We start from the raw sequence: 11,826 nt of genomic DNA on the forward strand, positions 1-11,826 counted from the left end.
AAGACAATTCCTGTGCTGTGATTTCGGCTATATTTGCATGTAAAATTAGAGAAGCAACATAATATCTATTTTAACTGAAGGCGCTGCTCCTCTCAGCCGCTCGCTGTACAGAGCAGACGCAGAGAGAGAGGTGTGCGCACGCTGACCTCACGCAGTTGCGTCAGTACCAGCGATAACAGAGACTCGCTAAGGTTTGTCCAAGAAGTCGCTAGATTTGTCGCTAGTCGCTTTTTTGGAAAAATAGTCGCCGGGGGGTCTGAAAAGTCGCTAAATCTAGCAACAAAGTCGCTAAGTTGGCAACACTGGTGTGTATGTGTTTTGATTATATTTTTGATTATTGAGCTGCAGGTTTAGGCTCATTTAAGTGACTGCATTTTTTTTCATTTATATGGATTTTTTTTTTACAGAAAAGAATTGATTTATGTTCTGATTATTGTTGAGCTGCAGGTTTAGGCTCACTTAAGTGACTGCATTTAATTAAGTTAACTAATTATTTAGCCTGACATGTTTACTGTTCCAAAATGTTCTATATGTTTCTTAAAAATAAAATGTGTTCTGTGGAAAAAAAAGTTGTTTTTTTACCCAGACATTTAAAAATAACATATTTTAGAGCTGTAATCGCAATACCGTGATACCGTGATATTTTTTTTATCTAAGGTTATCATACCGTCAGAATCTCATACCGGCCCATGCCTAATTGTAGCCCAATTAGCTTTTATACATGCTGGACAATGTTGAGCTACAATTACATTATCTAGCTCTGTAAGTCTGACTTAACAAAACCAGACTAGTACTGTAAGAGTAGTCTGACTGAAGTGTTTATATGACATTTTAGTTTTAGTCCAACTGAAATCAAACTTTTAAATGTGCATATAAATGCACTTAATGATTGAGCTAATGATGTGAGTATGGGATGGCGCAGTTTCTTCTTGTGCTGATATTGGCTCAAAAATTATGCACATCAACTTTAATGAATCATTAAAGCTTTATGTAACAACGTATCACTCCAAATTCATGCAAAAATCATGTTTTTGTCTTGTTTTCCAGTTAAAATGTCTAATTTACTTGTAGCAAAATGACTTAATGATAAGTCTTATGCTTTATGCTTAAAACTTAAAAAAATTCTTCCAATGGGGTAAGAAAAATATATTTAATTCAAACTGGAAAACAAGACAGAAATACTAAGAAAATAATTTTTTGCAGTGTAACAATGACTAGATTGTGTGATTTTATTTTATTTTGTATGAGTAAAGCTGTTTGTTTTCTTGTGTCTATTATAATCATTTTGTGTATCATCTAATGTATTTTTTATTTTTTTTTAACAGTCTCATAGCTGGCAGCCTGGCATTAAGAACCCATATAGAGGAGTGGTGGTGTGGCCTGTTCCAGAGAACATAGAGATCACTGTCACACTATTTAAGGTAAACACATGCACTTACACACGCACACATTAAAAACACTGTTTCATCTAGGGGCCAAGTAGGCCTAGACGTTATTGGGGCCAGTTGTAGCAGTTGGCTTTTTCCCAGAAGCTGATTGGTTGAGATCTGCAGGTCTGCTAGTGTCTAGACGTCCTGATTCCACTTTAATTTAACTTCCACAGTCCAAATTGTAACCCCCTTCTCAAGTGTGTGTACAGCAGAAACTGACACGGCAGCAGGAAGTCTGTGCTTGGTATTTTAGTCTTTTTGAAATGCCGGTCAGCAGATTTTTACATCTGGCACGAGAGAAGTGAGACCTTACATCCTAAATTGTCAGACCCAGGTGCAGCCATAGAGGAAGTACATCTATTAGACACAAAGAGAGAGAGAAGTTTGTAGATCGGAGGCTCCTCCTGCTAACAGCACAGGATTTGAGATGCCAGTACTCTTGTCTCAGATGACATTCTGACAACAATTCTGACGTTGAGTTCGGAATTTTAAATATATTGTTATATAACTTGTATTAAGCATACATATGTATAGTGGTATGTACAGTTTATTACTATACTTAAGTATGCATAAAAAATTTGTGTATATACACACACACACATTTTATATAAATATTTTCACATACATACACATCACACATGCAAGTTACGAGCTAGTGCTGACAGGCTGACCTGGTGTTTGAATATCCTCTAACAGTCTCCACATTGTGTTTATGTACAGTAGGTCACACACACAAAGTGCTTGTCCAAGCTTTTTCCTTATCAGCCCTCTCCTCACCAAACCACGCTAACACACACTAATCAGTGTCATGTACAACTACATCTCCCAGAGTTCATTGTAGTAGGTCAATTTGGCATTCAGGAGTTCATGAATGTTTCATTTGTGCACCGCCAACCTTGCAGTCAGCTGACCGGGATAGTTCCAGAACAGCTGGTCAGGTGAACTGTATGTATTTGCATCCTCATATACACATTTACCTGACTAATAAACCTGATTCAACTTTGAAATAGGCTCACAACATAGATCAGTATGAGAAGAATTTATCTGACTTGTATGAGACAGACAGATCACTTTCTCTGTGACCTATTGCACTGCAATTGGTCATTATATTACTGATGTAGCCAGATGAAGCTTTAGGTAAGTAATTTATGGAAACATCTCTACATCCTTTGTATGTTTTGCATTTTATTTCCCTCAAGAAATGCACATCTTGCTTCGATCTCTATTGTTGATCAGTAAATGGAGATTGATTTGATCTGTGGAGTTGCTTTTCCCCAGTATCTCTTACAAAATACACTAAAAACAGGCTTTATTCTGAGACTTCTTTAATGAGCCATGTCTCAGGTCATATGCCATCTAATTCATTTCCACATTCTGTTTTTCAGGATCCCCACGCAGAGGAGTTTGAAGACAAAGAGTGGACCTTTGTTATTGAAAATGTGAGTGCTTTTATTACACTCTTGTGGTTCTGGTGAGTTCTGCTATGTATGTGCAGCCTGACACCTAGTGCTCAAATAGAGTATTCACACTAATGTTACAGATTCAGAGAGCCAGGATGAAGAATAACTGATTTGAGGCAGAAGATGTTTGTGTCACTTCGTGTCTGTTGTTCACTCATAGTTGTTGTCGTGTCTTAGATTAAAAGCAGATTACTTGTCTGGATGTTTTTTCAGAACCAGAACTAGCCTTTGAGCAAAACACAATTTTAATACAAATACAAATGCTTCACCATGCCAAATGGCTTTTGGCTTCTAGAAAATTGCCAGCTGTTTTGCTCTTGTAATGCATTGATTGTTGGAAATGTTTGTCTTGATGCTGATTTGTGTTTCGGATGCTTTTAGACGTCCCTCTGGTGTTTCACAAGATTGCTGTTGTAGATCTTTGCAGTGCGATTGGCTAGCTGGAGGACAGGGCTGTCCATAAACATGGCCGTGCTTGGCGTCTGTTTGGCTAATTATCTTGTGGCTTGTTGGAGCGCACTTTCATGACAGGAAAAAACAAAAAGGAGACTTTCAGGGGCTCGAAGACTGCTTTTGACTGCTCTTTACTCTTTTATACTGAAGGAGGAGATACTTTGCAATCTCTCTGCATGTGTTTTATATCCTCAGACACACACACACACATATACAGGTTTGTTTTTGTGAAAAGTGGGGACATCCCATAGGCGTAATGGTTTTTATACTGTACAGACCGTATATTCTATTGCCCTACACCAACCCTACCCCTAAACCTACCCCTCACAGGAAACTTTGTGCTATTTCAGATTTTCAATACACTCCATTCTGTGTGATTTATAAGCGTTTTGAAAAGTGGGGACATGGGGTAATATCCTGAAAAGTCACCTTCTCCTTGTAATACCTATGTCATACCTTTGTCATTATACAAATGTATGTCCTCATTTGTCACAAAAACACGCGCACACACAGGGCTCTGAAAGAAACACACAATTTGAGACTTAAAACTATAATAAATGCTGAGAGAATCTGGGAACACGTGCTGAGCAAAACACATCAATTAGGGATGTTATCTTTATATAATATTGCTGCTTTCTCTCTCTTGTAGCAGGCCTCTGATTAGAGATCAGTAAACATCACAGGCTGTTCAGTGGAATTGTCTGAGCTGTGTTTTGTGGTTTCCTTTGCCACAGAAGAATATTGTAATCTAAAAATACATTGGTGACTGTAATTTGTTTTTCTTTATGTTCATCCGTCTTCACTTCCCTCCAGTTACAATATACCTTTGTTTAAATTACCCACTTTTACATGTTCAGAATGGCATAACAGTTAGTTACACCTCCGCTCAAAAGTTTGGGGTCAGTGAGTGTTTTCTTTAATACTTCTATTCAGCAAGTATACATTAAATTTATCAAAAGTTACAGTCAATTTATTATTGTTTCATTGTATGTTATTTTGAACTTTCATCACGTTTTTTCAAAGAATCCACAAGTTTCCACAAAATATATTGAGCAGCACAACTGTGTTCAGCTTTAATAATAAGAAGAAATGTTACTTGAGAACCAAATCAGCATATTAGAATGATTTCTTATAGGGATGCACCGGAATTTCGGAAAATATATGGCGCGGCGCGCCGCCCAGCAGTGTTCAGCGCTCAGGTTTCACTCTCCCTCTAGCCATTGTCACTGCGCGGTGTGTTTTTTAAATTCAGTATCATTAAAAATATTTAGTTAAATTAAGAAGTCAACAAAATTACTTTATATTTTTTAATACAATTATAAATAAATATTTCAAAGCAGTTTCGGTTTTCAGCCCAGAATTTTCATTTCGGTGCATCCATAATTTCTTAAGTATCATGTGACAATGAAGACTGGAGTAATGGTTGCTGAAAATTCAGCTTTGTCATCACAGGAATAAATTTCATTTTAAAATATATTAATATAGTATTGCTATTCCACAATGTTACTGTTTTGCAGTATTTTTGAGACTTTGAAAAACAAAAAGTCTTACAGACTCCAAACTTTTGAATGGTTGTCTAACAATAATGTACTCTAGATTTCCATCCTGAACATGATATCTGTCTGTGTCTGGAGAGAGGCTGTTTGGATCCACAAACGTGGGCATCGGTCCAGATAGGGCTGTCCTATCCATCTGTCTGCTCAGCTGACACACACACAAACATCAACAAACAATAATAAACTCCCTTCACAGGTCCATTGTTAATGTCTCTGCTGGCAAGCGCTCATTCATGTCTCTGTCCTCATGAGGGAATTATCAACTTTTAGACACATTCAAGATGTCTTAATCAGCGTAAACACACATGCAGTTCTGTGTGTGTGATGACTGTATATGTGATGTGAGATTAATAGATTAAATGGTATTCCTTTGTGTTTGGGTTCCATGTATTCAGATGGAGAGTGGTTGAGGGAAGAGTGAGAACACAAAGCATAAGATCTGAATTCCTCTTGTCCATACACACCTCACTAATAACAGACTGATCAAAGACACTGTCATCTGACACCAGCAGTGAGACCAGAAGAGATCCACACACACCAGGTTCCCACAAACTCACTGAATTCCTCCTTCCACAAACACTCCCATCTCCCACAAACTCAAGCTCTCTCTTTCCTCGATCTCACTCTCTCTCTCTCTCTCTCTCTCTCTCTCTCTGTCTCTCTCTCTCTCTCAAACACAGACACACTAACTTGCATTTTTGCGTTTCGGTATGGTTTCGGTACAGCAGGGGGAAAAACTAAACACAAAATTACTTAAAAAAAAAAAAAATTTAACCGGTTTACTAAACAAATTGCTCTTTCTTTAAATTCAATTATAATTAAAATTTTCTTAGGAATAAAAATCTACCTCAGCTTATGCTCTAAACCAGTGTTTCCCAACCGGGGTTCCGTCTGTCGAGAGCAGGGGTGCCGTGTAAAAAATCCTTTTTTAATATTTTTAAATTGCTAAAATGTTCATTAAAAATGCAGTAAAACAGTAATATTCCAAAATATTATTACAATCTAAAATAACTTTTATATTGTAATATATTTTAAAATATAATATCTTCCTGTGATGTAAAGCTTAATTTTCAGCGTCATTACTCCAGTCTTCAGTGTGACATGATCCTTTATAAATAATTCTAATATGCTGATTTGATGCTCAAAAACATTTCTGATTATTATCAATGTTGAAAACAGTTTTGCTGATTCATATTTTTGTGGAAATTATACATTGATACATGATACATTTTTTCAGGAATCTTTGACGAATATAAAGTTCAAAAGAGCAAATTTATTTAAAGTATATATATGTGTATATTAGGGATGCAATGGTAGACAAACATGACGGTTCGGTAGCTACATACCTCAGTTTTGACGTCACGGTTCGGTATGGTTTCGGTACACCAGGGGGAAAAAACTAAACAAAATAGCTTTTTTTATTAAGCAGTGGTTTACTGAACAAATGGCTCTTTCTTTAAATAAATTCAATTATAATAAAAAATTTCTTAGGGTAAAAATCTACCTCAGCTTATACACTGAGCTATAGGGTTACAATTAACTTTTAAATATTAACATTTCTATTTGTTGTTGAAATATATTCATTTTCACAGTTGCTGTCATAACTTGTTTCATAACAGATTTATTTAAACATACATTAGATAATTAAGATATCACTAACAGGTAAAGTAAAATATAATGAGTGTATAGTCTAATATTTTGTGAAATGTTCTTCTCTAGACTTTCTCTAGCGAACTAATGAGCTGTGAACACTGATAACTTGCTTGAGGTAAATTACTGTAAATGCTATGGGACATTTTGTTTGAAAGTGGATTGCGAGTTTACATGAGGCATGAGATGTTCATTCATGTTTATTTTGCATTAAAACTAGTAGTAAAGAGGAAGGGATGATCACACTCACTCGTGTTCTGCGCTGCCGTTTGAACTGAGGCGCCTATATACAGTGACCCGTCACTAGGGTTGGGTATCGAGAACCGGTTCCAAATTTCCAATAATCAGGTATTCGATAAGACATGTGCATTTCCATTCTGCTTAACGATTCACGCGTTCTCATTTTAATGTGATTTTAAACTATTTAAGTGCAGGAAGGGAAAGAACTTGCACACTGTTTGCGTGCAGCGCACACATCTGAAGCGCGAGCACAGAGAACAGTGGTCCCGATGCAGGTTCCCAACCTGTGTCCGTTCTCGAACTGTTCCGTGCATTTCCACAAAGGTTGTTCCGGGCCAGAACTGACTTCTCTTTCACATTTATCGACCAGTATGCACGAAATACGTCAGTATATCATCATAAACACAGCCATGTTTTTGTCTTTTACATTACTATAAGGTTACAATTAACAACAGAACCCAAACTTAAATTTAATTACTTTTTATTTTTTAAAAATTGTATTCAGACATGTAAATTGCACATAATGCAATACATTCCACGGTTGAAACACTGATTGAGCGATTACATGAGGCATGAGATGTTCATTCATGTTTATTTTTGCCTATCATTAATGTTAATCAAAGAACAACAGAAAATCATTAACTGACTGAATATCTTTCGTAAATTTAATGAGGATTAATCAATATTTTATTTATGAAAAGAAAACTATACAGTGTTTTTAAACTTTTGATTTCAATTTCTGTACCTGACATTTGTTCAGTTTTATTTATTTATGCTATTGCTAATTAATTTGTTTACTTGTCTTTAACAATTTAATGTTTGAAATTTATATTAGTCTAGTTGTTTTTTTCTGTGGTATTTTTTTTTTATAAAACCATAGACATAAAACAGAATAAATATGTTTGACATCTAAATATTTGGCTTAAAATTTGTTTAATGGGTTTTTTATCTTATTGGAATCGGAATTAGGAATTGATAAGAATCGGAATTAGGAATTGATAAGAATCGGAATCGATAAGCAGAATCGGAACCGGAATCGATAAAATTCAAACGATACCCAACCCTACCTGTCACACCACATCAAGGAGCGTCAAAACGGCATTTATTTGTTTGAATTTTCTTGAAAAAAACTGTACATAATTTGAAAGATGAAACTTTGTTTTGTATCAAAAGTAACAATATATAAAACTGGAAGTTTCCAGTGAAGTTCCACACTCCACATGCGTATCCAACCGAAAGACCCGTACAGAAAATTGAGCATTGACAATCAGGGAAAAACATTTTTTTTTTGCTTTTTGCTCTACACACTGGTTCATTCTGCCCTGTGCTCCTGCCTGCTGTGAGAAACTGTGAGGAAAACAGAAGAAAGAATGAAAGGGGGATAGAAAGAAAGAGAGGAGTATAAAGGCGGGAGAGGAGAAGAGAGCATTCCAAGAGAGACCGACATCAAAGCTCCTTGAGCTGCCCTATTTAGCACCACATTTCTCTGTGTGTATTTGTGTGTGTGTTTGAGAGAGAACAGTGGCAGCCTTTCCAGCCATTTTCAGTCTTTATTCCTCATATCAGAGTTTTGTGTTCTGTTTCACTCTGGGTTTAAACCTGCAGAGTTGTGTCTGTAGTTTGTTTCTGCAGTTCTGCCTTTGTGAAAATCGTTGTTTTCCAACTGGAGTCATGCTACTTATCAAAGTTCAAAGTAGCGAAGAATGTAGTCTTATTCCTGGACTAATCTGTGATGTTTCACAGATTAAAATGGCTAATGGAAAAGCAGAGTTGTACAAGGAATTTTCCAAGATTCTGTCATCATTTACTGTGAACTGTTGCTGTATGGAAAAGAGCTGACATTATTAACTTCGCTCTATTAACAGCGAGTTAATAATGTCGGAACTGTCAATTTTGGATGAACAATTTTTTGCTCATTTCCTCCTCCAGCCACTAGAGGGCAGCATGTGACTGACCACAAATACGTTATGTTCACAGGTCCTGGATTAGATACAAGTAAAAGAATAAGAGGAAATATGAAACAATATAAAGAAAACGTACATTCTAAGATAAAAGAGGAAAACACGTTTGTTGAAGCAGAATGATTCATTTCCTGTTGTTCAAACAGTGATATGCTGCTTTTACCCTTGTCTGCAGTTTCTATTTAAGCATGATCTTCAAGTCAGAGCCTTCAGGGTTGTGCCACTCTAAAACAAGGACACAATTTTGCATGTTTTGTGTTTAAGAGTAAGAGAAATTTGCCAAATTCCAGACCAATTCTTGCTTCTGATCTATCATTCTATCATTCTTTTTTATTATTTTCTTTCTCTCTCCCTCCTTTTGTGTTGATCTGCTGCCTTTTGTGGACTTCGTCCAAAACATTTAAAGTCATTTCCACCTCAGTTCTCCTCTGTCCAGGGGTCCTGCGTCAGGAGCACATTACGTGGGCTACTGGTCCACAAGCTGCCCCCTGGTCCTGCACTTCTCTGGAGACCACACAGAATAATTCAGCCACCCAGCCAGGCATGCTGAGCAAAGCTGGTGTGGAGACTGAAATAGAAAAGTTTATGTATGTCTCTCTAGGGATTCATCTGAACTGAATGTAACTGGCTCTTAACTTTTATTGCTGCTTTGCTTTGTGTAATTTTGTCAGATCAGAGCCTCAGACACACATGGATTTCACTTTAAATGGGATATTAACCTGTGCGCTCTTATAGAGGATTTCAGTGATTATTATTTAATTTTATTTTTAGTGAATGTGTGTCTTTTTAGTGAGTTCAGGATGGTCTGTAGTTTAAGTTTGAGTTGGATTTTCATTTTGGTCAAATCCAGGGATGCACCCACCAACATTTGTTTTCATGTTGTGGCTGATAACTAAAATGGTATTAAAATACTTTATTGTCTACATAAATTAAGGTAATAATAATAATAATTTAAAAATAAAATGCTTAAAATTAAAACAATTGTTTTAAATTCTACAAGTAAATTCAGGCAACATTATGATATACAGTATAAAAATGGATATTTCGGGTTTTGCTAAAGATTACATTTAACATTTTTTAATATTATTAGTGCTTTTAAATATTAATTTTAATGTAGTGTTAAATGACAGCAAAGGTAATCTAAATGTAAAAATAGCGATGCTTAAGTGTTTGTAAATGTTAAATGGTTCTGTTCATTTTTTTTTCTTATTTTCTATTTCGGCTTAAAGTGTAAGATGCCATTTATGATGGTTTTTGGAAATGTTTTCAATGCATTCCAGTAAAAACACTTTTAGGTTATTGTGTCTTTAGCTAACAATAACAAGTTTGCTAATCAACATTACAACTTGAACAGAAAAGTATGATTTGAACAGTTTTCCAGGATTAATCGGCCGTCACTCATAGCATGCCACTCAATACCAACGTTCTTCTGGACCTTTAAAGAAAGTTTGCTGTTTTCTTGTTGATGCAGAGTAAAACAAAATTTGTTTATGCAATATGAACAACCTAGAGTGACACTGAGAGCATTAGGTGCAGATATTGATCTACCATTTCATGGTTTGTGTGTATATATACAGAATACTGTGTGTGTGTGTATACCATGCTTAAAGTTTAAGAGGGGATAAGCAAGTTGTATTTTCAGTGTTGTGTTTTATTCACTGTTCAAAAGTGGGGTCGGTAAGGTTTAATGTTTTTGAAAGGAGTCTCACAAAGACTGCATTTATTTAATCAAAATATTATATTTTAATATATTTTAAAATGTAATGTGAATTTTCAGCAGACCCTTCAGAAATCATTCTCATATGCTGATTTGGTGCTCAAGAAACATTCCTTATTAATATGTGTTAAACAGTTGTGCTGCTTAATATTTTTTCTTTGATGAAAAGGAAGCTCAAAAGAACATCATTTATTGGAAGTAGAAATATTTAGCAACATTATAAATGTCATTACTGTCACTTTTGGATCAATTTAATGCGTCATTGCTGAATAAAAGTATTAATAAAAAAAAAATAAAAAAAATAAATCATACTGCCCCGAAACTGAACGATAGTGTATATAATAATGCAAGTGACATGAATGCTATTTGCTATAATTTTTGCTAATTAAAAAAATTAAATCTGTTATAAGGCCAAAAAGGTTTTTTTAATACTAAAAATAATGCCACATATATTTAAAATAATAATATTTCAATAATATTTAAATGTTTATGGCTGGTAAATGTTTTCAATTGACTGGGCATCAGCAGTTGTGAGAGTTCATTTTGGAGTCTGTGTGTGTGTTTGACAGCCAGCTTAACAGGATTCCTAACAGGGTTGGAGATCAGATGTAAGGCAAGGTCACATTCGACTCTTAAGCCCACCTCACACACGTACACAAGCAAAGAAATTCAAAACAGAAACACTCTTTGTTTTCCCCTCTACTGTGAGATGGAAGCAGGAATAAACATGCACACGTGAGTGTTAATCTGTTTCTCAGTTCTGAGGTCACACTGCTGCACACAGACTCTTTCAGGAGTCTGTGTGTGTGTGTAGGGCTGGGTATCGAGTTCGATACTTTTTAGGCACCGACCGAATTGCCTCGATACCATCGAGTATCGAAAAACGTCTCGTCGTTCGGTACCAAATTTCGATACCTAAGGGGTTAATCTCATCAGCTTCAGTGAGCCAATAAGCCTTCAACACACGACAGATCGATCAGTGTTTGACATCCGTGAGAGCGATTCGAAAGCGCAAGGAGCAGTCTGCTCTCTTAGCTCTCGTGGTACTGTAATACATCGACCGGTCTGCACAGTCGGTCTGCGTCAAGTCGAACACACCTACTAGTTTACACCGGTTACACTCAGAGATGTGGCGCACACGTGAGGCTGTAGTGTGAATGCGTCCCAGCCCCCATAGATGTAAGGCTACATTTACACTGGTGCGTTTATGTTTTAAAATGAAAACGATCCTCGTCATACTGGCGTTTCCACTGCGTTTCAAGCTGGCTTACCACTATCTCCGACAAACGACAAGCGACAGACATTCAGTCATTCATTTCCAATGGAGAGCAGCGCTTGAGCAGCGTGGAGTTCCGATCA

At 36.2% G+C, this 11,826-nt stretch overlaps 1 protein-coding gene across 4 annotated transcripts in view; it reads left to right on the top strand.

Annotated features, from left to right (window-relative positions):
* Positions 1–11,826, top strand: part of ehbp1 (EH domain binding protein 1) — a 138,918-nt gene that overhangs the window by 20,449 nt on the left and 106,643 nt on the right. For all 4 annotated transcript variants that reach the window (XM_016487971.1, XM_016487972.1, XM_016487974.1 and 1 more), the window contains exons 4-5: positions 1,326–1,421; positions 2,816–2,869. In XM_016487971.1, coding sequence (XP_016343457.1) covers positions 1,326–1,421; positions 2,816–2,869 — 150 coding nt within the window. The remainder of the gene's footprint in view (positions 1–1,325; positions 1,422–2,815; positions 2,870–11,826) is intronic.

This window comes from Sinocyclocheilus anshuiensis, unplaced genomic scaffold (genome assembly GCF_001515605.1).
Source record: "Sinocyclocheilus anshuiensis isolate Anshui unplaced genomic scaffold, SAMN03320099.WGS_v1.1 scaffold918, whole genome shotgun sequence".
Taxonomy (NCBI): Eukaryota; Metazoa; Chordata; class Actinopteri; order Cypriniformes; family Cyprinidae; genus Sinocyclocheilus; species Sinocyclocheilus anshuiensis.